The sequence below is a fragment of the Corvus kubaryi genome, unplaced genomic scaffold, assembly GCF_017639235.1.
Source record: "Corvus kubaryi isolate FWS band 111438036 unplaced genomic scaffold, C.kubaryi_AGA036_p1.0 138, whole genome shotgun sequence".
NCBI classification, from domain to species: Eukaryota; Metazoa; Chordata; class Aves; order Passeriformes; family Corvidae; genus Corvus; species Corvus kubaryi.
In genome coordinates, this window is record NW_024580672.1 from 1,386,926 (window position 1) to 1,414,802 (window position 27,877).

The 27,877-nt window shown below is 35.8% G+C and overlaps 1 protein-coding gene across 50 annotated transcripts in view; it reads left to right on the forward strand.

The window, feature by feature from the left end:
- The window catches only part of KCNMA1 (potassium calcium-activated channel subfamily M alpha 1), a 439,385-nt gene that overhangs the window by 97,622 nt on the left and 313,886 nt on the right, over positions 1-27,877 (forward strand). For all 50 annotated transcript variants that reach the window (XM_042018554.1, XM_042018555.1, XM_042018556.1 and 47 more), the window contains one exon: positions 22,335-22,499. In XM_042018554.1, the coding sequence (XP_041874488.1) occupies positions 22,335-22,499 (165 nt within the window). The remainder of the gene's footprint in view (positions 1-22,334; positions 22,500-27,877) is intronic.

Here is a 27,877-nt window from a genome sequence, read left to right on the forward strand (position 1 = left end):
TTAGAACCTTTGCTTTGACTTCACTGTGTTCTAATAATACAGGGACCAGCCAAAGCTTTAGTTTTCTCAGCCACCCTCTTAGGCTGTCCTACAGAGCTGTTTCTTCATCTCAGGCAGTCCTTAGAGCCAGGTAGGTCTAAATTAACTACAGTAGCAATACTTGCTGCTCCTAGAAGGAATCTGAATCTCAGCATTAATTGGCAAGTTCAGTTATGCACATGGAGCAGTATGATTTCTTCAGTGCTTATTTCTCCATCTGCAGAGAAATGCTGCTATTCTTTTGTGGTTTTTTTAGAATTGCACGGCAATTGTGCGAATCCCCACCTCAAGCCTAAATACTCTACAGACACAACAAATTATAAGAGGATTTCTGTAAACAGGAAAATTAAAATGCCTTTTGGCATACTGATTAAGCCAAGAGCATATATAAATTGGGTTTGACAGTGGCAGGAATAAGAGCTAAAATAGCGGCCTGTTTTGCACTTCATAAAAGGGAAGCATAACAATGGGTGAGGAGTGTGTCAAACATTGCAAAGGGGCGGAATACATATTTATCAGCTTCTTTGAACAGAGTACTTGAGCTTCAGTTTCATCTGCTGCTATAAAGAAGCAGTATCAGAGCGTGAAATTGGCAATCAAGTAATACATATGCCATAGCCAAAAGCAAAACAATTAGCTGCACGGATCCACAGTTTATCTACTGATTTGATTGCGTTTTCAGCTCCAAACTTGATGGTTTTTAACTCACTGAGCAGCAAAGGCAGTAAACAAAACTCATTTGCTGAAAAAGTATTATTCTAGCCTGCAGCAGCAAGTCAGCCTTGTAACTTTGAGTGGGCAATATGGTGCATGTAGCATCTGTAGCGAATGGTCAATATGTGGTTCTGTATTGCAGACTAAAACAGATTAACTCCTGTTAAACTCAGTTGGAACTTTGTACTCCAATATAGGTCTTCATTTGTGTATGTGTTAGAGAGAACCTTTCAGAAATTTAGTTCTGTATTTAAGACTGAAGCTTATGAGCAGTGCATGTAGGTCAGGATTGGAATTTTATTGCCCTTAAGAAGTGAAAGCATAGTTTATGATCATTTACACTGTGAACTACAAATATAGTCTTCCTATGGAGTATTGGATTTTATAAAGTATCAATATATGTTAAAAACCCCAGTTTGAGTCCATTATTATTTCTATGCTTCCTGATAAAATTAAATCAACAGGAAATTGCAATGATGGGTAAAGAAAATGCCTTTTTTTTGAATTGCAGAAACACATGTATAGAGTGATACTTAAACACAAATTATGGTCTGTGGCATAAAAATTGCCGAAGATATCATTGTATTGCTCAAATATTATATATTAAGTAAGGCAATCTTAAGGCTTTCGGCATTTTTCCAGGCACAGTCATTTTGCTAGACTGTAATAAGGTGCACAGCATGCACTGGATCTCAGTTAATAACATTTATTTATAGTTTAAAGATGTTCCCTGTAGCCATGTTGTGCTGTTTGTTTGCTCTTGTGGGCACTTATAAAGTAGCATCCAGTGTTCTGTGAGAACAGGCACATATGGAAGGCAAGTCTTAAGCTTTGCCTTTCAAATCCTTATGAATGGGGTTTTAATTCTGGGAATTTAAACTATAATCAGTGGTAGCCACAAATTCCAGTGAAAGGGACCTTCATTTGGCATATCACAGTAACAGCCAGCTGTCCCTTAATTACAGAATTATGGTTTCTCTTTCAGCCTTTTAAAAATGAAGCTAAAGAATGTTTCTCCTGATGTTTGTCTAAAGCCAGTTCTAAAAAGAAACATGTGAAGAATGGCAAATGAAAAAAAAAAAAAAAAGGCACCAGATTTAATGCACTTGTCATATGACTTCTTAAAGTAATCTGGTATAGGTATTCCCATTCTTTATCTTTTTTCCCAAGATGTTACAGCAAAGCAAATGTTAGAATAATCGAAAGGCAAATGTGTACAGGCTAGATTTTGTTCATAGGTTTTAAGTCATCAGATTTCTTCTGATTTTTTTTTTTATTCTTTTCTTTAGCTCTCTTTCTTCTACCTGTAAACTTGATCATACAAGGAGGATATTCCTTGACATAGCCATGTGTGTAACTTGCAATTCCTGACACAAAACTTGTATTTGTGTGTTGTGACAAGTGACTGTAATCCTTTTAGCTGTACTGATTCAAAGTGTTTACTTTCTTTATGAGGGCTTGTTTGCCCTGGTTTCTCCTTTTGAGTAGTTAAACCAAGGCCAGACATCATTGTCAATAATCTAATCCTTTTATGGATTAAGAACATAATAAACAGCTTTGTATCAAAAATAAATGTAGCCAAATATTCTTTTGCAACTTGTAGCCAAGAATGGGTGCTTATGTAAGAATATTTAAGCAAGGCTGGCGTATGTAATTGTCCTTCCTTTTCCTTTCCAAATCTTCAGCTGTTTGCAACTTGAGTGATTTTTATGAGACCTATATAGTTGGTTTGCAGTAAACAGCTAATGGTTGATTTCTCTTTCATAAGCTTGTTCAGTGTCTTACCAAACCCACACAGATCCAGAGCATCAAATTGCAGTTTTTCCAACTGAAAAACTGAGTGGTGACCAAAATAATTTAATTTTTATAGCTAATCTTCTAGATGTAATGGTTGATACAATTACTGCTTGAACTCTAGAGTAATGCTTCAAAAATGCTCAAGGAGATTTTTGTATTCCTTAGTGAAGTGTTGCTTTCCTTGGCATTCTGTTAAGGACTGGGTATTATCACCCTTCTGCTTGCAACCCAGTGATTAATGTGCTTAACTGGTTTTAAAGTACTGGTTAATAGTGATAATTTAGCCTGTTAAATGCTGGATTTTAGCGAAGCTGAGGTATAAGTGGAGATCTGACTCTTCAGGAATCATAGCAGTCTGTTCCTGATTATCTTCAGTCTAATGTTCACTTCTTACTTTCTAGGCTACCAAAAAGACTAAAACACAAACTATTTTTGTATAGTTCTCAGCCAGTGGGCTAGTCTTAAATTAAGAAATGTTGCTTTCATAGATACCATGAGTCTCTGAAGTATTGCAGTACTCTAATTCTGAATTATTAGCTTCTACTTCCTAAACCTCTATATGGAAAAATAAATTTATGTTTGGAATGTAAAGTTTTCTTTCTATTATCCATAAGGCTGAATTTATTTTCTTTACAAGCTGTAGTATCTGTTCTTTGGATAGAAAAAGAATAAAGCATAGTCCTTGGTATGGCAGGCAGGAATACATATTGATTTCAACTGCTGTATGCAGGAGTTTCTTAAACATGAGCCGAAGTAGAAGTTCCATTTTTGGCTGAGAGTATTTCAGAGACAGTTATCCTAAAAAATGTTATTCACGTGAAAATGGATCTCCTCATAACAAGAACAATGTTTTCTTGGGCTTAGAAGACCCAGATGTGTGGATAAAGCTACTTTCTGGTTTATGCACTTTTGCTGTATCTGGGAGCTGTCCATCTGCTCTTATTTTATTACATTCCAAGACTGAGTTGCTGGTAGCAGACACAAGCAGTTAATCAAAGAATTAAATTGACAGTGTGCCTCCTAAATGACAACTTTGTTGCAAGGGTTCTTAGGTTGAGATGCAGTCTTAAAAAAGCACTGCCAAAACTTGGTTAGGAGCTAGCTTGGATTTTATGATGACTCTTTCCATTTAATGAACGGGAGAAAAATGAGGACATGGACTAAATTTACAGTCCATGTTTTCTAGCCCAATGGAAACTAATTAGAATAGGAAATTATCAGAGGATCCAGACTTTAAGGAAGGCCTTTAATGTATACACCAAGTAACATGAAGTTATTTTGAAAAATGACCGAAAGGACACTCAAAAGACTTCTCAGAATGAAGTTTCTCAGAATTTCTCTGTGTGAGATTTATTTAGCAAGGTAAAGGATTCTGCTTACATACACCATGTGAGAGAGAAAGCTATTCCTTTTATTAGTGCTATACCTTAAAACATGTAATCTGATTTTAGATGTGTATTTCCTTACAGGTTTTCTGTATGCCTTTCAGTTTCTTTGTACCTGCTTTTCAAAGTTGGAAAAACACTTCCCTGCTTTGTCTAAATGATCTGAAAGCAAGTATTTCAAGGCCATCAGTGTTCTGAGTAAATGCTGAAATCTGTGATACGATTTGATACTATTTTTACGAAAGTGAGATATATAAGCAGAAATTAGTCATAGAAATTCAGAAATTATTGTTAGAAATTCAGTTGTAGCTGCTTAAAATATTTTACAAGTAATGATCCTAGTATGAAAACTCTTCACTTTGAGACAATGTAGCTAATCAGTCTGAAGTGTGCAAATGAGTTAATTGAGTTTGTCAGGTTGGCATCTTAAGTTCTAAAATTCCGCTTCACTTTTAAGGAAGGCGCTTTGTCCCTTAGCTGTTTACCCTTCTGATCTCCTAATGTTCCTTGATGGTAGAGTGGAGTTAAACTCCCAAATTGTATTATTAATTGCTGTGTGCAAAAAGCAGTTCCAATTTTACAGAACCAGTGTTTTGAGAGAAGCAACTGGGTGAAAATGAGTGATTTTTGTTATTTAGTTAATAGTAATGATGTCAATGTAGGTTGTGTTTATTTACAGGATTACTGCAGTGCTTTCAGTTTGAGGGGGAATGCTATAATATACAGACACTTTAATGTTTGTTACTTGTCTGACAGCATCCAGATCTGATTCTCTGAGCGAACTCATTAGTTTCAAGGTGTTTTTTATGCAGTAGAAAAAGTCAAATATTTGTTTTTCAAAATACAACCTTTTTCTTAAATATTACTATATTTTTGCTTTACCTTTGCTTAGCATATGAGGAAATAATTAATTTTATTTCTATTTATGTGATATTTTCAGTAGTGTGTTTTCCTTTACAGTGTGATGTTATAGTTTGGATTTTTGTGCACATCAGAGAAATATTTGTGGTATTTTTTATTCCTAGGTGAGGATGAGTACGTATACGTATGTTTTCATTGACACTGAAAATAAAATCAGGCTTCAATGTATTTATCCTTTATATTTTGTTTTATTTTTTATTTATAGAAAAAAACCTCTGAATTATACTGTTATTTATCTTGTACAGTTACATGACCTGTGATGGATTAGCAAATAACTACTTTTATTTGGTCTGAATGCAACTTCCTGCATACAGAAAACTGTACTTTAATTGAAACACAATAGTATGTCTTTAAGCTTATTTTGCCTACAGATTACTGTTTTCTGTTTCTAGAAAAGTTAAATGAAATTAGCACGTACAAAATTAGGGCAGCTCAGATGAGAGCAAACTGTCCTAAGAGGTTAGATAAAGTAGTCTGCATTGGTTAATACATACGTTTTCTGCATCCCAAGGCTACTGTTCCCATTCCTATTAATAATGTTACAGAATCCTCAGAATCCCATTTTTTTCTCATCCGTCTTGCACAAAAGACTGCGTTACTTGCGTAGACAGATTTTAGTTTGTTGTTCGGCTTCCCAGGTGTCAGCTTTGTGGTAGCTGCTTACCCTGAGCAGCAAATCCTTGTGCACAAAATGATGCTGCATGTGCTGATGGCAGCCAGCAGTGCTCAGGTGAATGGTACCCACAGATGGTACTGACCCTTCCACGGATGGCTGCATTGATGTGTCCATTGATGCTGCCAGGAGACCATGTCCTTATGTAGGCATGGTGGCATGCTGTGAGAGAATGAACATTTTACTTCCATATATTCCAAAAATCAAAAGATCAGATTTATCACAAAAAAGTGTCCAGTTGTTCTGATTACCTGTTTCTAGCTGGAGAAGGGAATTACATAGAGGCCTAATGGAAGACTGCTGAAAACTATAAAAAGTCTCGACATTATGTAATAAAATTGGGTTTAAACGGGAAATAAAATTTTTCCTCATTGTGTCTATCATACTAAAGACTTCTTTATTTTAATATAAAGTCTTAAATCTGTTCCTTTTCATTTTGAACAACTAAATCAAAACCCCACTCAATTGACCAAACCAAAGTAGTGTAGCAGATTCTGTTGATTCTAGGTCACAGTTAGTTGTTTGCTTTTTTTAAAATTTTTTAAATTGGTTTCAATTAAGAAATAAATGAAGCATGACTAATTTAAAAATAAAATTTTTTTCTGAATTATATTTGAGTATTTTTGTACATGTTAATTGGCTGTGTATGTTTTGGTGGGTTTGTGCATGTGGATTGATGTGTGTGCTGGTATAATGTAGGTTATCAATCTTAAGAGAATATTCAGCAAGTAGGCAATGAATAAGGGTTCTCATTACAAATTGATGAACTTCTACTTGCAAGATAACCTTATTTGCTCCCTTTAACTCAGACATGAAAGTGTTGAGAATGTGAGAATTTTTTGCATTGGTCATGACAAGTTCAATGTAACAGAAGTCTTAAATTGTTACCTATTTTAACTGTAGTATCATTCCTCTTCTGAAATAATTTGTTCATAGAATCATAGAGTGGTTTGGGTTGGAATGGACCTTAACCCAAAGCAGATGTATATTCATGCTAGAAACAAATATAACTAAGCAAACCTATTGTGATTTTCTTAGTATTGCCAAAAAAAAGAGAACGTGATGTTAAAACTACTTTTTCTATTTGCAGCCCTGCTATAGTGAGCAGAAACTTTTCAGTGAAACAAGTAAATCTTGTTAGTAATAGGTAATTACTAATTAAAGCTTATGGAATATGTTTCGTTTTTTAATTTTGAGTTTAAAATATATATGTACTTGTGGTAAAACCAGGTTTAAAACTTTGTATGAAATAATCATTATGTTATGTGTAAAACTTTTCTTACATAATTGAACCCTTGAAATTAATATTATATGGTAAAATATATCTATAAGATCTTAGAGTGTGAATCAATAGAGGTGATGCAATACACAAACCATAGCTTGTAGTTTTAGGTTACTGGAAAGTGGAGGAGGAGTCATGGCACAATAGTCAGGGTAAGGGGAATCATGGGGACTTGAGAGGAAAACAGATTTAGCCAAGCTAAGAAGAGTAAGTTTCCCTTTACTTCTGCTAGAGAAAGAGGAGAGATCCTTAAGAATAGATCATTAACTCTTTTCTTTAACCTCTAATCATGCAGATGTTCTTTTGTCAGTTCATTTGTACTCAGAAAACAGACTGTACACCTTCCTTCTCTGTACATTGCTGACTTACTGAAACCATCAAGCAACCGAAAATAATAATAAAAATAGCAAAACCAAAGACCAAAAAAACCCCCCTCCAAGCTAACACCCAACAAAACCCCCCATCATATGTGGTAATTTATAGAGCCATATGTTTTGTCCTGTCCCAGAGGGAATGTGTGTTTATATTTTTTGGCCCAGATCCTTATTGATTTTTATGAATCAATACACTTTTATTGTTTAGGTCACTGACTTGGCATTTCTTTAAGTTAAAAAAAAACCAAAAAGCAACCAAGCTAACCAGCCAAAATCCTCCTGGTTTTGTTCTGCCAATAACTAGGTTGCTACCCTGCATATACTAATAATCAGGACTATAACTTTGATTAGACCGTCTGGACCATTTGTTGATAATGCTCTATCCTCACATTGTAAAGAAAGTGGATATTTTTACAAGCTATGTTTTGATTGCAAAGACATATAGGAAAAGGGAGAAGTAATGGCTCTATGCTCTAGAGGTAAGTCTGCATGCTTTCATAGAAGTGAAAACCTTCATTTTTTCATCTTCAGGGCCCTCTGCAGAATTTATAGATTCAGAGAAGTTTGTGAAAGATGCAGAGTTGTCAGAGGTGACATTTTTTAGATGTCTGAGTACATTTGGGTAAAAATACTGATAGCATGAACAAATCTGTTTTCTGAGATAGTTTTGTCACAACCTGGATCTTAATGTGCACCAGTAAGCGGAGAGGCCTTCAGACAGCTCTTTTGTCTCCCAGGCAACTCAGTTCTAGTATCAAGTGTGTCTATGCTAGAATCTTGTCTTAAACCTAGAGAGTATCCTGGAGAGAGTGTGTATATGTAAGAAAGTGAGTTAATTGTAGAACAAACAAACAAGAACCAAAAAAAACCCCAATCAAACAAACCCCAAAACTCACACTGAGGAAATGAGGGAAGGATTTTGTTACAGAGAGTTGGGATTTGCATTCAAGTATATAATTCTATCATTACTTTTTCTCTGTTAAGTATTCAGTTTATTTTTATACTTTTCTACTGTTTTGTTCCAGCTATCTCATAAACAGCCTACCTAACAACAGTTTGAATCTGGCATCCAGCAGGGCTGACATTCTCATAATTGATATGCCTGTGTTGATGAAAAATTTCCCCCACTTGGATTCCAGCAGAACACTCCGATTACAGGGAGTGCCGAGCACAGCAGAAAATCATACATTTTTAAAAATGTATTTTTTCAGATGATTGATGATCACTTTATTAAATATCACTGTTGCTACGTCTCTGAGTAATGAAATAAAACATTCTTCTGAGCTCCAGGGTCTGGAGCACAGCAAGGCAGCAATGCCACCATCACTGGGATGCTGGGTGGCTTAAGACAGGAGGAAGCAAACTCTCAAAGCTCTGTTCTAATAAAGTAGAATTAATTGTCAACAGCTTTGTATTATCTTTGCAAGAAATTGGCCCTTTTCTTGATATGAGTTAATTGTCAGTGTGGCCTTTGCACTAATTTCGTTGCCAGGAACAAGATTTGTATTCATACTCCTTTTCTTACAAGATGAAGTGACTCATGTAATGCAGTTAAGAATCTCGCTTGTGATGGGAAACTTGCCCTACTTCAAGCATAAATTTGTGGGGATTGATTAATTCTGTTTTCTTCCATTCTTGCTGCCATATTTGAGACTGTCTTTTGTTTCAGCAGTTCCCATATGCTTGCTTTTACAGTTAAATGCTCAAAACAATGAACTTTCTTCTGGAGCTTGATTACTCTATCTGGTATATTTTATTATTCCATCGTCCCAGTTACAGTATCCTTGCCCCACACACTACTGGGTTTAGACCCAGCCTACTGGTATTTTTTCATTAGAATCATGTTTCTATTTTGTTGTAGCAAAAAAATCTTTCCAGCAAGGTGACAGGCTGTGCAACCATTTTGGTAATTTGGTGTGTTTACTCCTGTGACTAATTACTTGGTTAAATGGTGACCTCAGTGCCCAGTGGACCATAGTATTATTTCTGCTGTCAGTGTTACTTTCAGGTTTTGACTTTTTCCCTGGGTTAGTATTGGCTCCTACAAGACATGAGAACTAACAAAAACATCTGTTGTCACCCTAGGGGGTTGTCAGGGTTTCATCCAGAGTGTGTGTGCAGATGTTGATCGTATTTTCACTACTCAGTACCACTACAATTGAAGATAATGGTAGAAGATGCTCTGAAGGAATTGGAGACTTTAAGCCAAACCTGCAGACGTGAAATAACAAACTGTTATGTTGGAAGGGAAGGAAGACTCAAAACCCCCATTTCTAAATCAAGCAAACAGAAAGTAGAAAAAATTAAGAAGGATGATACCTCCCTATCTCCTGAAAAAATGGCTTAGATCATAAATCTTTTCTCTCAACATATTCTGCTTTGCCACTAGACACCTTCTACTGAACTAATTGGAAGCTTACAGGCTCTTTACTCAGTCCCTACTGTGTTAGGGTAAACATCCCTTTGGCATTCAGGACACACTGTTGTTCACATTCAACTTGCCATCAACTCAGACCCTGGCAGAGGAAGTGCTAGCTTTATACTGCACTTCTTTAGTTCTGGACTGTGTGCTATCATTGTGAGCTTGGTTTTACATGGTGCTCCACAATCTTTACACTCCCTTTTTCTAGGTTATAATTCCTACGAGATGGTACTATCCAGGGAGATGGATAGTAGAATCATAGAAGGGTTTGGGTTGGAAGGGGCCTTAAAGATCATCTGGTTCCAATCTCCCTGCAGTGGACAGGGACACTTTACAATAGACCAGATTGCTTTAAGCTCCATCCAACCTAGTCTTGAATGCTTCCAGGGATGGGACAACTAGAATGTCTCTGGGAAACCTGTGCCAGTGCCTCAAAGCTCTTGTAGAAAAATCCAGGCTCCTTTTTTTCCTTTTCTGACTGGTACTTGGTTTAAAAAAAGACATTGGAGACTTTCACAGGGTTTGTTTTCATATGCTAACGGCTGCTGTGGCTGACTGTAATGGGAAACATACACAACACCTTTCTGGTGAGAGTGTAGAGTATGAGGGCCCAGTGTTTCTCTCTCTCTTTGTTTGAATTGTATCTGTTTTCATAAGTTGGTGGAGAGACAGAGACTGCATTTACTACCATACCTGCAAAGATGTTGCTGGAGATCATAGAAAAGGATAACTAATGAGGTGGTGTGTACTTAAGTAGTAGTCCACAAAGATCCACTTTGTCACCTGTAGAAGCAGTAGAGTTGTGTAGATTTGATGGTGTTGATGGATGAAGCAAATAGCTATAGGAAAAAAAGTGAATAGAAAAGAAAATAATGCTTTTACTGTTTTACTGTGTGGGGTTTTTTTTCCCCCCAATAGCCTCTGTTGTATGTAATTGCTTAGAACTTTGTGTAAAACATTCTTTATTTTATAAAATTATTAGTAGAGATTGGAGTTTGCTTAGTTTATAGTTTTCTGTTACTGCTGTGGTTACCTGCATGAGAAGAAATCAGTGTGGGAAAAGATTTCTGTGGATCTGAGGGATTCCAACTTAATTTTATAGGTAATAGTGGCGGGTTTTTGGAGGAAATAGAATTGTTTCATCATTTTTGAATCCCATAAAAAATGAAAAGTGAATGAAGGTAACAATTTTTCATTTTAATTTTCACAGCTCTTTCTAGTGACCCAATCAATAACAAGGAGACTTTGTTTCTGTGGAGAGCCCTTTAAAATATATTTGAAGTCAGGTTTTCCTTAAACACCACAGTTAAAAAATCTGATATAGGACTTAGTCTTAAGGAAGAAGCTTCCTTCACAGGAAGTTCATTTATTCAGCAGAAATCTTTTGCAGCCTGAGGTGAGGGCCAGTAGATGCTTCTAGGCAGTGGTGATTGCTGGTGTGGGCAGCAAGTAAAAACTACACATCGCTTTTAGTTTATTGGGCACTTTACAAGTGGTAATAAATTGAAGCGTTTGAATTATGTGTGATGCATCCCATGATACCTGTGAGGACTTCGAAAGTGACCAGGAATAAAAACATCCTTGAATCCTTTTCTTAGAGTTGTATATCTGCAGACAAAATGGGATTCATGGTACATATGACTTCTGCTTTTGTAACCTGCAGATCCCATTTTCCTTGTTACACTACTTTGTTAGGATAAAAGCCATACTTTTTAACTCAAAAAAAAGATCTTACAGTTTATGCCTTTCTCCCCTTCCTCCCCCCCAATTTCCATCAGCTGAATCTGAAATGCAGAGATAATATTTATTTCTCAAATACATCCCCTAGTTACATGTATTACTTCAATGTCTTGTTGCTGAATCAACTAGAATCAGATGTTTGGAAGATGTGAATTACTGATGTATGAATCATTACCTTTTTTTTTTTTTTTTTTAAACTAAGGCTTAATTAAGCCCTTTCTTCTTTTAAGAAGTAGTTAAGGTGAAATTTTTAAAGTCATGTGATACTTGCATGGGATTGTCAATGACTCTCATTCACAGATAAATTATGGGGGGCACCTGCATCTTGAAAAGCTGTGTGAGGTAATTATGCAGCACGGTAAATGGAGAAGATCTCTTAAGCTTCAAGCTGATGAGTAGGTTCAGTAAAACACGTCTTCTGAATTGTGTAAAGTGTGACAGCCTGCTTTGATGAACTGTTCAATCTTTATGCTGCTTTAAACTCTTTACCAAATAATTAATATAACATTTAAAAGAAAAAATGGGAGTTCTAGGCTCTGTAATAACATTATCACATTATCACAAAATTGCAAGATATAAACCAAGGGCATTCAAGATTGAAATTTCCATAGTAGCCATAACTTTATTATATGTTATTGTCAACTTCTGCTCTCATGAAGATCGAGCAAATTAAAACTCAATACTTTTTGATGATTTAACAATAGTTATACTTTAATTTCTTTTTCCTCTTATTTAATCTTACAAAAAAAGAGCTAGAAATTTAAATTGACCTATCCTCTCACCTCTGTTCATTACCTTTCCTGCTCAGGTGACAGTAACTGCCTGCTGTGTCATGCATAATTCATAGGTGGAGTGAGTGTTTAGAGGTAACATATTTTTGTAACATATGCTGTATTTGCTGGTTTGATAAATTTTGAAACCAAAAACTGCAGACTCATGAGAAAGAACAATGACTGCATTTAATTACCTCACTGACCCTCTGCTACTAATGCAACTCTGCCAGGGCTGCTGCTGAGCATTCAGGCCTCTGAGGAACTTCAAAGAGTTGCTGTTCTCATTTAGAAAATGACCTATCAGAGTAGGAGCTTCACCTACAAGTTTTGGTACAGGCAGATTCAGTCCTGCATTGAACAGGATGTGTTATGAGAGCCAAGAATGGACTCTATGTATCTTTATTTTCCACTAGTCCGTCTTCTGACTGCTTAAAAAGGCAATGTTCAATGTCACAGTCATGCATCAATTCCTAGCAGTTCATCTCTGCTACGTGCACAAGAACTGGGGTCATCTCTGTGCCACTTTAAGTTATTCCTGTTTTTAAGGTGATGAAGTTAAGAGAGTCAGAGAATTCACTGAGCTTGTTCTAATTCTATATAGCATAACAATGGGGCTGTAATATGCAAATCAGACAGAAATTTAGCAGTCCTCTCCTCACTCCCTTAGATTTGAGCCAGTATCTGTAAATTTGGAACAACTGTGAGTGTTTCCTTGCACCATAAATGTATCAGGTGCTGTATTTGTAGTCTGCAAGTTTTGATACTGGGTAATTTGGATGCTGATATTTAGTGTCTAGGAGGTGAACCAAAGTAATATAAGTTGCCTAAAAGAAATAAGAATTAAGAACTTTTGTCTGCCATTTATGCAAGGGAGTCATGAGATTTACATTATACAAAATTGTTTTCATAGTAGTGGGTAATAAACGAAGTTACATCTACTTGATTAAATAAATAGCACTTACACATTTCTTATAGTGTGATGTAACTGGGCTTTTAGAGGGAAATGCTGAGTCTAATGAAATTATTTTATAGTAATCGTTAAAACAGTTAGTTGGCAAGTAAATCTGCATTTGCGATATTTTGAGAAGTACAGCTGTATGTCTTTGCTCCAGATTCCTGCACATTTGTGTGCTCTCTGACTCCCCCCTGCACCAAGTTCTTGCCGTTTGAAAGCTGCATGGCACTCTGTAATCTCTGAGTGAGAAGTGTTGTGTGCTAGTAAATAGTTTTAATTACTTATTGGCTGACCTGCTGCTCTTCAAATATTTATGTGCTGCATACTGGAACTTATTTTCCTACTTCAGGATAGGCTGAGATATGGCTTTATATCCTACAGAGAGCTGCCTTTAATTCATTGTGCTTTCCTTTATGATTTTAATACAATAATAATAAATGTTATATACTACCCTTGAATCAAAAGAGTCTTAGAGATTACTCTTTTATTGAATTTGGCAGATGATAGAATTCTTCTCTGGTGTTCTTCAAATCATTATTGTGTGTTATGTGTGTTATGATATTACCAGCCTGTTATATTTGCAAGTCTGTTATTTTTGGTCCCACTGCCTTTCTCCTTCATCTTTTATGCTGTTATCTTTAAATACTTCTGAAAAATCATGAATCTGTTTATAAACATGTATATGCAAATAAATTCTCTTTGAGGCTCAGCATTGAAGATGGCCAATATTCCTGTAAAATATTGATAATTTGCTATTTTGCATATAAAGAAAACGCAAGTATTTAGGTCCATCCTTTCCATGTTAAAATATTTGATTTGAGTCAAGTGAAGTTCTCAAATTCCTGTCAGCAAATTTTTGTGGTGAAAACCTGTCCTTTCAGCTAAGGAAGTGAGTGGTTAATTCCTTTTATGTAAAGACCAAAATTCCTGTTTTGGAGTAGCTATACTACCTTGTGCTTTGTCCTTTAAGCTGTGCACTGCATTTCCTAATCCATGGCTTCTTTGTGATTTTTGGGCAATAGAAATGTGATTTTGAGAATGAGTTGTAGTCATTCCGTATTTCACAGAAGAGGGGAAAAATTTCCTTCTGCAATTCAGTCTAGATCTCCTTCTCTTGGATACTGCTGGTAGCACATGCAAGAGAGTATGATGAAGTTAATGCAATGAATGAAAGCATCCTGTTTGCTAATGGGTACGAACCTCCTTTCTGTGGTTGAGCAGGATGGAGAAAAGTACACAACTGAAAAGATGCTGTGAAGTTTAACTGCACTGACAAAGCAGTTTGTCAGTTATTTTGTAAGTGGTGTTTGAGTATATCTTTTGGTGAAAGAAACTTTCTACTTTTGTAACATTTCAATGGTGTATTTAATTGACTATTCCTGGCAGTGAATAGTTATTTTATTCATTTTCTTACTGCAGGTTCTATCACGTAATTATTTTGTAAAAACTACCTTGTAATCTAGATCCTAAAGGTCATAAAAAATTTACTCGTAATACTGCTCTTAAAATCAGAAAAAAAATATGTTATTTTTCTATTTTTCATCCTTTCATGGTAGTAAAAAAAAAGTGCCAAGAGGTAATGACTGAAAAACTTGGAACTGTGTATTACTTAATGTTAACAACAACAACAACAAAATTACAAGCAATCAACTAGAGTACTTCCTGTAATCAAGATAAGTAAGTTAGGTAACTTCCCCACTGTTTCTTACTTTTTTTCTCATTTTTAAGACTGGTTTCTTGCATTTGTGAAGCACTTTGAGACCTTTGGATAAATATTTAAAATGTTTTTACATCTGTGAAAGATACTTCTTATTCAATAGTATATAGGTAATTTGGCAGTTTTCACTTCATGACAACATCTGTATCAGTTTTATTTTCAATCGTATGCTTACTTTGATTTGCCTTCTGGAAGGTGGGAGGAAACAAGACAGGAGGATAACAGAAAATGCATGCACTTTTCTGCCCTTCTCTGTGCTTTTCTATTAAGGAGCCCTTTTCTGTAACTTTCTATAAGTTTCAATAACTCAGTCCCATCTAAAATTGCTTCCTACATTTTTGCAAGTTTAGTTTCTATCATATTTAATCTACTCCAAAGGACTTTAAAAAATATATTTTGAAAGGATGACCTCAGTGTAAGGCTTGAACCACAGAAGATACAGTTAACGACAAGTGTCTTACATGATAATTGTCTAATCTACTTAATGTACGTATTTCTATGGTGTGTAGGGACCAAAGAATAATGAAATGTGTCCTTCCATTTAAGTGTAGTGTCCCCATTAATAAAGTGAAATGCTTGTTTGCCCTTTTGTCTGCTACTTTATAATTGAAAGGGCCTTCAGAGAATATTTTAATGCAATAATAATTTGGTCTTAGAAGAAATTAATAAGAAATGCTCTGTTAACTATTAAAAAGGAAAATAAATTTATAGGCTAGGTATTAGTTTGACATTTTGTGAAATATTTTCAGTGAATGCTTTTAACCTGTGCATCACTGACTTGTCCTATTTCTTTCCTTATTTATATATTGCAGACAGTAAGTTCACTTGTTATGTAGTTTTATAACAAGTTCAGAGGTTATTTATTTCTATCAATGGGGTTTAATACACAATCAGAAGCAACAAAAGAAAACTTAGTCTTATTTTTATCAATAAATTTACATGAAATTATTCACACAAACTGTTTAACTTACAGCAAAAGCTTACATAATTATGGATATAAACTCCTGCTAACTTGAACCAATAGTTCTTAAAAAGCACCATTTGTCTATTTGAATGCGTCTAAGTTTGCAATGACTTTGTCATTTTTCATTTCCCTATGTCATCTGGAGTTCTTAATTGCTTCTCTTTTGCACATCTGTGTTAATATGTTTAATTGTCTTATATAACTACTGTAACAATCTTTACCAGTAGGTTTTTAGTGTGTCTTACTTTGTGATTTCACCTACATTATGCCTGCATTGTCTTTGTGTAATACCAAGACACTTAAAATCCTACATATATTTATTTTTATAAGGCTCCTATGCAGCAGAAACTACTGTTGCTCTTGTTTTATAGCTGCAGGGTGAAGACATGAAGAGATTAGACAATGTGGCTGAGGATTTTCAAAATTTGATGACAGAACAGGGACTTGCAGCATATCTCTCAATTCTTAGGCACTTGTATGGAAATCTGCCAGCCAGTTTTTCAGTTATTTGGAAATACTGTTTCACATCAATGGAAGTGTTACATTATAACACTGCCATTAATGTGTAGAAATTTTTAAACTTTGAAATGAATCTTTTTGTACTTTCGTCAGATTTCAGATAACGTAGGTGTCTGCTGTTTCATATTCTTAAGTGAGAGCCATACCCAGGAACCCTTCATTTGACAGACTGTTGTACTATTTGTGGAATCACGGGTGGAACACTATATTTTACTAGTCTAGTTTCCCTCGTCTCTCAGGTCAAGGTTTTAGAATTAATTCCTCTACTGCAGCACTTCTTGTCAGTCAAAGCAATAATGTGAAAAGGGAATTTTGTACAAGTAACCCATACCAGAAATATGAAGGGCATAGAACATAAAATCTGTGAGGATTGCTGAAGGTTTGCAAAAATGCAACAGAGAAGCTGGTGACTGGAGGGGGGGAGGGGGGAGAGAGGTTTCCTTGGTCACCATAGAAAGAAAGAAAGTAAGGCTCTGGTTATAAGGACTGGCAAGATGCTTCTCAAAAATTCCTTGGGAGTGCAGAAAACCAAGTATAACATCTTAGTCTTAAACTAATAAGAAAACTTTTGTATTCTATTTTTGACTTATTTTACTTAATCTTACAAATTTGCAAACACCAAGTTATATAGCTTGTGAATATTTTATGAGAGCAAAATGTTGGGTTATCTCATCAGCCATGTTTTCCATACATCATTCTGGTTCTTTTATTCAGTGAAAGGAATAATGTTTGTCTGGGTATCAATAATTAATCCTTTGAAACAAGTCAAACCATAGCTACAGCACGATAACTGACGTCAGTGTAACCTAATATTCAAAGAAATGCTGTGGATAGGCCAGTTTAGAAGGACCTCTTAGCTCACATTTAGTTAGTTTAGCTTTTGCTTTCTCTTTCCTACAAGACTGATTCTTGCAAGGGGTTTGTAAGTCTCCATAAAGCTGTTCATTTCTCACATTGCCATTTGTTTTGTTTATTAGTACTCCAGTGAAGATCTCTGTTTCCTAAACTGCCCTGGACCAGGTGAACAGCTGCAGGGTTTTTTTGTTTTGCTTGTTTTTAGCACTGGATGAACTGGTACTTAGTAACTATTAAGATGGAGACTGAGGATGGTAACTATATGTGACAGAAGGCATCTGCCATGGCAATATATTCAGTAGATACCTGAAGTCTTAACATTCACTGTACTTTGCCCAGCTTCTGAGAATGCAGCATCATATTATGGTTTTATATAAATTGAAGACCCCTATTTGGAGATTTCAAAGTGGCAAGTGAATGTATTGAAGGACATGGAATTAAATTATTGGCAGAAGTCTAATAATTTTAAACAGTGTTTTAGACATTTGCCTAAGAGAAAGGAGAAATAATCTTGTAGGCAAAATTATTCCTCTTCACATAGCACCTCATGGTGACTTTGGGGAAACAGGTGAATGAAAAGGAAAGGAAAATAAATATAGATTCCTAATTTATAAGAATGGCCATTATGAAAGTGTTGTTGGTATGATATAAAACATTTCTTAAAATGGCAGGGTCTAGGAATGCAATGCTCTTAATTGAACGGTAGTTAGTAGAGATAAAATTGCTAGTTGCTAGCATCATTATCTAAAGCAGCCCTTTCCTAACTGCTCCAAACTATATTTTTTTGTTGTATTACTGCTGCATACTTTAAACTAGGAGCAGCTGCCATTCTGACAGACCCTTTCTCATCTCATGTTATCTAGGATGGAATTGAAAGGCCAACACTGTTTGCTTCATTGGTGTTACTGTTTTTAAACATCTGCTTAAATTGAGCCATACTACTTTCTCTTGAGTGCTGTGGGTATGACTCAATGCTGTGTATCTCATTACAGGTGATACTTAATGATTTTTGTGTGATATTCAACTAGTTACATGTTAGATACATGGGATTATCAAATCCTTTTCTTTGTTTCACCACACTTCAACCCAGTTCTTTGCCCTCACATTACCTGTTTCCTATGTTTTTTAACATATTTTAGCAGGGTGCCAAGTTTTTTCAGTACCATACATCAAAGAGTTCTTTCCAGGTTGTCTTTACGGTGTCCTGTGTTTTTAGGTCTTTAAAAAAACCAGATTATTCTTAGATGATGAGGCTTCGTAATAACTTTCTGATTTTATTTTGTCTTATCCTGAATTGAGTGAGGTGTCTGTGCAGTGGTTCTATGTTTGTACAGAAATTTAAGAGGTGAAATGAAGCAAGCAGGACTACATTTTGAAAACTGTTAACTGTTTTTGGGTAAACTTTGCTTTTTTGAATTCTTCTTCCTTAAAGTAACTGTGTTCAAGAATCCCAGAACTTAATGTAATCAAAATCAATATTTATTGCTGAAAATAGAAGACAAGCCATTGAAGTTTCTGGTCCAGGTCTGTGTCAAACCATTGGTAGAACACTGAGTACTGATTCCTGCACATGCCTTCTCATCATGCTCTCTTTCATTTTGTCATTAAGTTCAGGAAAAATATATTTCACAATATACTGCTTCTCACTTAATCTACCTGAATGTTTCTGTTATCAAGTAATTAAAATAATGAAAACTGGTAAGCAGAGTGGGTAAAGATCCCTTACTTGTAATACTGAACTTGTAAATAATTAAACAATTATTGTCACTGTCAGGTTATTATTTTAAGCACCTTTTTCAGGTATTGGTGTTGGTTACTCAGTGCTTTGAGATGAAGAAATATCAATGGAACAAGACTATGCATTTAATAACAGGACTGATTTTTGTGTTCAGTATATTAAAAAGAGCAGCCTTCAAACCTCCTCTAGTGATCTCTGCACAATTGCATAATGACTTGGGGATAAACTTTTCCTAATACTTAACTGCCAATTAAATAAGATAAAAAGCTAGCTATGTAGATGAAAAATATAAAATATCCCAACCGAATACAAATATTACATAACAGCAACTAATCTGCATATTAATTACAGCTACAATAATGTCAAGAGCTAGGCTGATCGTGAGTGTTCCAAATCATACTTGGCAGGGGATGACTGTTTTACTTAAATTTTAATTAAGAAATAATATGGGTGGGAGATTTTAATAGATGTGAAATCAGTAGTATAAATACAGTAATACAGCCATTCAAATGTATTACAGATTTTAATACCTATAGCGAATCAAATACTGAATAGGTTTGTCATGTCTTACTGCTCTGTTCTATTGGCAACCAGGAGACAATACAGCAAAAGAACTATAGGTTATAAAAACCTTTTCGAAATATAAAAGCTACCTTGCTTCTTCGATTAAGTAAATTGCCTACTATTTCATTGAGTGCTAGGAAATTTTAAATTATTTTTATATCTTATGAGCAATCACATCTAAAGACAAAAACATTGGGTGGTAAGGAAGAAATGTGCACAATAAAAGAATTTTCTAACCTTAATACTTAAAAGTTCACTAACATAAAATGGACGTTTTCATTTGGCTCTTTTTTTTTAGTGATCTGTAGTTCTGTGACTTTCTGTAGCAAGGTCTATAGTTGTGAGTGTTTTTAGCAAGGTATGTATCCGTGCAGTTTTAAACAGGGGTTGCTGGGTGGAAAGATCAAAAAATACTCTGGTTTCATCTTCATTCTGCCAGTGACTTCTCTAGTGTCTGAGTTAGGCACCTAATCACCACCTCAGTTTCTTATCTGAGAGGAAGAGATAATTACACCTCCTTTACTATGAAAACCACATTAATTCACTCAGTATAAACTTGTACAGAGTATGAAAGCTCACTGTGCAATGCAGAGGAGGATGATGGAGCAAAATCTGGTGTGTGAAGCTTACATTCTGAAAGACAAGCTCTAGCAGTTACAAAAGGCAGAGAAACTGGTGGGAAGAGAGAAAGAAATGGCATGTGTAGTGTTTTAAGTAGTCTGTAGCTGTCAGGACTGTGGGGCTCCCTGTGGGCCAGGGGCCTGCCCAGCACCCTGGCTGGGGTAGTGGGACAAGGCTCTGGCCTGGAGCCTTCTTGGGGCCAGCCTGGAACAGCAGCCTGTGGGTCTGGCAAGGGGAACTGGCTGTGAGCTCACCAAGGCTGGATGGGACAGGGCTGTGGGAGCCCTGGGTGGGGCTGGAATGGTGGTGTCCTGGGCCACGGAGGGCATTGGAGTCAGGGGAGACCCTGGGGACAGTGGCTACGACCAGTGAGGCCTTGGAGACATGTCTAGGTTGCCTAAGCTTCAGTATTTTACCTTGTTACAAGATCTGGAGTATAAAGCCTAGTTTTCTCTTTCCTGGTTTATAACTGAAACCCTGATGGTGGTGGAGGCATTTCTTTGGGACTGATCTGCATGGCTTTGTGATGCTTTGGGTCACCAGTTGGCTCCAGCCAAGCGTTGCTCTGCTGGAAATGCCTCATGCTGTGCCGTATATCGCTGTCCTCTGCAATGATCTCATTTCTGTAGGTTGTGCTCTGTGCGTGTGCAGCACAGGATATGTCTTTCAATGCTGAGTGCAAAACATCTGATTCACTATGTCCAAATTTGTCAGTGAATGAGGTCCAGTTATGCAAATACAGAGAAATTTTTATCTTCTGTTGTGTTATTTGCTTGGGAAGTGTACTGAATTACTGTTGTAACTCTGAATAATTTGTTATTATCAATAAAGCAACATCACACTGCTCTGTAATCGCTGTTAAGAACGTAGAGCTTGCTTTCTAGGAGGGAAACTCACAGAGGAAAAAAGTCTGATTAGCTAATTAAATTGCAGTGTTGAGATTCTCTATAAACAACTGTTGGTCTCCATATTATATTTTAGCATTGTTCTGCTGTTCTTTGCTGACAGATTCAGTGAAATTGCTTTATTAGTTAAGTGCTGCTCTCAGGGAGTGTCCAGCTGTCTTCTCAAGGCCATCTCACAGCTATGGACTTTGACCATCACAGGGTAGTATTTCTACTGTAGTAATAACCATATAACCAGCATCAAGCATCTTTGCTTGTATAAAAGATATCCTAAAGGAGATTAATGGTTATTGATTTCCTGCTTAGTGGCCTACAGACAAGACACCTGTAAACAAGATCTTTCAAGCTGTTGGTCTGTGCAGAGTGCTTGGAGCACTAATGCAGATCTATGGGCGCAGTTCAAGTACTCAGTACTTGCTGCAGCACTGAATTTTGCTGCCTCTCCTATTCTTGTTTAGCATAACTTGTCAAGTAGTCAGGAAGTCATTAGTATTATGCTGTCACGAAAAGCATTCTCATGGCACAGTCTGATACTTTGCATGCGATATGATTTAAGCGCTGTAAAATCCATGCTGGCTTCTCCTGTCATTTCCCTTGATGTTTGTGCAGCACCCATGACTGTAGCACATAGCAGGCAGTTACAGAGCATGGCATCCTTGCTTGCAGCATCCATGAGAGACTGATATGAATTCCAGTGCATGTGACTCATCAGTGAGCTCGGTGCAGCTGAGGCTCCTCTAATTTCTAGCTCTTCATTCTGTGAGAGCCACTTACTGACAGAATAATTCCTGTGATATATTAAACACTTTCATTGAAACACAGGTTCACTGATAGCATGGCATCTCCCTGAAGATTCTCTATGATGTATTTTGTTCCCCTCATACTTGATAATTGCTGTCTTGTTACATCCTCCTTCTCAGTGAAGGTTTACTCTGATAATGAATTCTAGTGATAGTAAATTGAACATAAATTATGTTCACACCTAGTATGCATTATTTTCAACTGATACATCAAAAGGTCTTTCAGTGTACATCTGACAAATTCATTTCTATGTAACTCTGTAATTGCATACAGAGCTGTTGTCTATTATGTTGCTTGTAAGGAAGGAACATATAGCACATTTGGTGCCAAGTATATGTTTTGAAGATGTAACGTCGAGGAGAGTTTTATTCTATAGGTTGGTACCTTATAGAGCGTTTCTATTTCTCTTATTTCTAAAGAGATACGGGCAAGTAGGTTCTTAATTTCATCTAGCAGGGATCCAGGAAGACAGATTTTCTGGTTTTTATAACATTGCTATATACTCTTTCTACCTGTATACTGGCTTTCACTGTCAAATTGCTAAACATTAACTAACCCAAATACTTACTTTGCAGGAGGCCCAGAAGATCAATGGTGGTGGAGATGCACAGGCAGATGGAGCCTGCAAACCAACAGATGAAAAAGAGGAGAATGTGGCAGCAGAAGTGGGATGGATGACGTCTGTGAAGGATTGGGCAGGAGTCATGATATCTGCCCAGACATTAACTGGCAGAGTACTTGTAAGTTTTCTATGATTTTCTATGTTTTTATTTTGCAGAACATTTTTAAGAAGCACTGTGTCCCAGCTTTAGTGGAGGATTTTTGATTGGTTTGTTGCATCAGCACCGAGTTAATCCCAATTTTCTCTTTTAGAAATAAAATAGCAGACTAATTCCCACTGCAAGAGAGGCAGAGACAGCAAGTAAGAAAAACTGACTTCCAGACCACTCCCCAGCGTGTTTCAGTACTCTGGCCCTATGATTTTGAACTATGCTGCAAACAGCGAGTTTATTAATTTCATCTTAGGTGTTAAAACTATAGACCTATTTTATCTGAAAGTAAAATTGTGCTTGGAAAAATGGAAGCAAACTTGAAAAATAAGCCCAATGTTGCAAACGTAGAGAGTGGTCAGAACTGTAAAGCAAAGACAAGATTGAATTGGGTACGCAACAAGATTTGTGATATTTTCAATCGACTAGTAATGATTTTATATTCTCTTCATATTTTTACTAGGTTTGTTATCCTTCAAACATGTGAACAGCTATGTATCAAATGGGAGACAGGTATTATTAATACGTGGTTTATAGTGAAAAAAATTTATAGTTTTTCACTTTATTTAAACATCATTGCTTTAGAGCCTTGTCAAGCATTAAAATGCAAGGGTTTTCTGTGGAGTTCACTGCAGTAGAAAGAGTCTCCTTTGTCATTTTGATTAGTTTTCTTTTTAGAATGCACATACTTATAAAATAGAAGCTAAAGTGATTTAAATTCCATTTAAAACTTCAGATAATCCCAGTGAAACTTTGTAACTAGTTTGGGTTAAACTGAAAAAGGATTTGGGTCTTTGTTTATTTTGGTTAAGAGGTATTTTACAGTAAGTCAATTTTGGACTATAGAGTAATTATTTGGATAGGGGAAGGGAATGGAGGAAAAGAGGGGAGATTGCACTTCTTAATCAAGTATCTTACAGGAAAAAGTTGGGGTGAATTAATTGCCACTCTATTGTTTGATTCTGTGAGCATATTATTTTGATCATTTTTCCTAGAAATACCTTCTTCACTTATTTTTATGTTAGTTGCTGACTCTTATCAATAGCTGGAAAGTTCCCTTGCTGCTTTTAGCATTATATGTTTTCTATGTGCAGCTGCAATACTGACAGTCTTTTAGTGACTGTCTTTTAAAGAACGGTGTTTTGCGTGTTTCCTGCCATCTTCAGCATTAAAAACCCTAAAGTCATGCTTCTAGTTCCAATTTAAGTATCAAGGCTAGAAATCCCCCAAACCCAGAGTCCTCTGCTCCCACCTATGCTGTCAGAAATTGCCCTGCGTTGATTTTACCGGGCTATATGTGAACACAGATAGAAACCAACAATTGGGACCAAAATGTAATATACATAACATAAAATATATTTGACTTCAATATACTGGGAGAACTTACTCAACACTGTTTGATGACTTCATTTATTTCTTTGGGGTATTTTTTTTTTGTACTTAGAGTTTACCACTGCATTTTAAAAGGGACCAGCTGGCCAATGTCATTGGGTTAGGTTATTTCTGAGAATATATTTATAGTCTTGTCAAGATATAGCAGCACATATTGTGCACATCTGGGTTTATCAATATGACTGGCGATCTGAGAAATAAGTAACAGTGCATGGAACCTCTTAGTTAATTTTGGTCAGTTTAGAAAACAAGGTGCATTTATTTTAATATAGCAATCATCAAATTCAGTATTTGAATTGACAGGATATAATTTATGGAGGACCATTTCCAGAATGGACCATTTGGCTGTTCATTTAAATTTTACTTTCTGAGAATATTTGATAAAGGTTAACTGCTTCAATGAACATTTGTGCTAGGGCATAATACTGACATTATTTTTAGATATAGGATGTAGTAGAATCAAATTAATATTTATCTTGAAGTGTATTTTTTGAAAATATAGGACTTACTCATGGATTCCTACTAATTTAATACAGCCTGTTCCTATATTTCAGAATTGAAGTGCTTTTTTTTTTTTTCCCCCTGAAGAAGAGAGAACTGGTGATTTCAGATTTATGAAATCAAAATTCTATGAGATATCTGACTTAAGAAATTATAGTACACTTTTACCCTGTGAGAGTTTAAATTAAAATCAATCTTATATATCCAGTGTTTACAAAAAATGCTTAAAAAGCAGTCCAATGAAAATGGACTTTGGAGAAGAGTTACAATTGAACTTCAGTTCAGCGTGAGCACCTGAAGGCTGTTGTGGAACTGCTGCCCGGGTTTATTTGGCAAGTGAAGGAGACAAGTTAGCACAGTGTGAAACACACATCAGTGCGAAGTAGAAGCTTATTTGTGTTTTCTGTGCATGGAAAAATCTCCCATTGTTATTTTTACCTGGAAAGTCATTTTCTTCACAATAAATCTTAGTGGACTGTCAAGTGCTATTTGTGAAATCTAAAAGGGCTGCTTTTTGGAACTTTCTCTGCTGGAGTCTATCACCATATCTTTGCCATGTCTGATCTAGCTTTTGTTTCTTCCCTAGTAACCTTATAAAACAGCTTTCTAATTTATCATATCAGTTTGTCCAGGTGCTTTGTGAATATTGAAACAAATATTTAAATAGCAAGTGCTCCTATAATTACCTCTTTAATATTTAAATGTTATGGCTACTCACAGGTGAAGAAAATAAAGGCCAACACAACATACATGTTTAAAGGTTATAGCTTCATAGTGTAGTACAAAATTGGACATTTACATTGACATTGGACCATTTGTACAATTCTCTAGTGAAATCAAACGTTTCTATTTGCATAACAGATGCAGACTTGAAGGCCTTAGGCAACATTGTAGCCACAGAACTAGTTGAAAACTTTTTTTTAGTCAGAAAATACTTTTTTTGCAAAATAATTTACAAAATCATGTGTTTTGTTGCATCTGCTGGAAACTAAGGGATGTTACTTTTTTTTCATGGTCTGGGTCATTGGAGACAATTAGTGAAATGATTTAATCCATTCAGAGACAAGCACTGAAGTCTTCAATAGAGATGATTCCCCTCCACACTAGTTTTAAAAATGTTTAATTCATTGGTGGTTGAGAGGAAAGGAAGAGTTCTGTACCTGAAATGAAAGGTGAAAGAACCCAACCATATTTGTAATCTCCTCCTGCCCAGTTCAATTCATTGGAGGGAGAATTACATTTAAAGACTAAACAAACAGGAGAAATTAAAACCTTGTTTGTTGTTGTTGGGAGCATCATGCGAAACAAGAATGGGAGATGTTAAATAGTTAAACCATTGACTTTTCAAAGCATTTGGCCATCACTTGCTTTATCATTATGTCAGCTGAGTGTCTCCTAGCCTATAATTTGTCTATAAGAGATGTAAAAGTGGCATGTGCATGGGATTGTACTAATACTGCATTTGTTTCAGTAGTTTATGTGAATATAGTAAAGATGAAGTACTGAAATAGACTTCTTACTGCTTTAGCAGCTAAATTCTATTTCTGACATTTCAGAAGTGGTTTAGGCACAAAGAAATATTCACACTACCCAATTTCATCTGAAGGGCAGGCTTTGGAGGAAGAGATTTGTATAAGGTGATCTGGAATGTCCTTCAGTTAGAAACTGTTTTTGTTTTTTGAAGTAGTGCAGCTGCCTAGTCATGGTGCCTACAGCTGTGTGGTCAGAATATCCTTTTTTCCCTCATACTTTAGGTTTGAACCTAACTTTCTTGGTGACAACCACCTTTGAAAATGTGATTTTTGCCCTTAAATAATGTAGATGTGACTTTGACATATGGTTTAAAAATGTGTCCATGTTAAATTGCATAAGCACATGATTTAAGAACACGTAAATGAACCTGTGCAGTTCTGTTTGTATTTAATGTTGAATGGCATAAATATAAATAACAGTAAAAGGTAACAGTTTACTTAAAATCTGTTCAGGGAAATACTGATTTACTTTAAAGTGCTGTAAGATGCTGTAGATGATGAAGTATCAGATTCCTGAGGTGGGTTTCTCAAAGAAGAATCAGAGACATTCATAATTAATCTCAAGATGCAGGAAATTAAACATATTTGTGAACTGATTTTGCTTTCTGAAATTATATAATTTGAGTAAGAAGAAAAATATTTCCTTAATTAGATGGAGTGTTTCACATACAGAAGAAAGTCACACGTATCTCGTTGAATTTGACACAGCTCAATCTATGGAAAGCTTTAGACCCTTGACTGGACTTCTGACGAACTATTAAAAATGGTAGGGGGTCTCACTAGTCATTCAGGGAAAACCAGTGGATCTTTACTTATATAAGTATGTATAGTAAATTTTCCTGGGAAAAATATGTAGGTATTTTATATGCTTTTTGGTTTAGTTTACTTGTGTGTTTTGTTTTTTTCAGTATTTTTCACAACTACATTTGTTCTTGCTGCTTTTTATTTGCTTTTAAATTTTTTTTTCCTGAAGGAGAGGACTCAAATTCTTTTAATGTTGACGGGGAAAAGTACCCACAACCTCTTGTGATAAGTAATAGTTGTCTAGCACCCAAAGTGAAATTTAACAGTACAGAAATTATGTGGGGTTTCTCCATGTTTCCAAAGACAGTGACTGTTGTCTCATTACTTTAATGAGAATAGGATAATTCGATATTTGACAGATAAGAAGTTGGAGAAGCAGGAGCATTTGGTATACATGTACATTTTTTGACGATGTTCTTGACAATATCAGCTATTTCACTAGATTTTCAAAGCAGGAAGCGAAACCTTGAGCAAACATGAGTATGAGTATCTCAGAATTCAAATACAAAGTTTAAGTTTTCTCAAGGATAAGCAAAGCTCTCATAAATTTACTTCTTTCCTTTTCTTTCAGTTTGAACCCTCTCATCCTGGAAATGTCTTGTTAACCAATCTTCTTGTGAAACTAACATTTTTTTTTTTTCTGAGCATGTAATGTCCTTAGGATGCAGTTAACCTGAATAGGAGTTAATGTAGAATAAAATGTATTAATTGACTAGACAATAGAAATTGAATGTATTCTTCAGTGATTTAGTCTTTCATACTCATAATATTCCAAGCCTTTTAGAAGTCTAAATCTGACATTAGTTTTTCAGCGAGGAAGCACATGCATTCTTTGATAAAAGAATGTGTTTTGCAGTCTATTGGCTCTGATATTACAGTTTTTCTTAGATAGTTAAGCAAAGTTTGGTGTGACCTATAGAATCTGCTAGTCAGGCAAAAATAAATAGTGCCATATTTTCACTTTAGCTGTGGTCTAGGTTTCTGAACTTAGAGGAGAAGGGGAAAGTCCTTCTCAGCTTCCAGATCTGACTGCACAGGCAGGAAGGCACAGATGTTCCATGCCTTGAGTGGTATTGGGTGGTTGGGTGGTGTGGTTTTGTTTGGTTCCCTTTTCCTCAT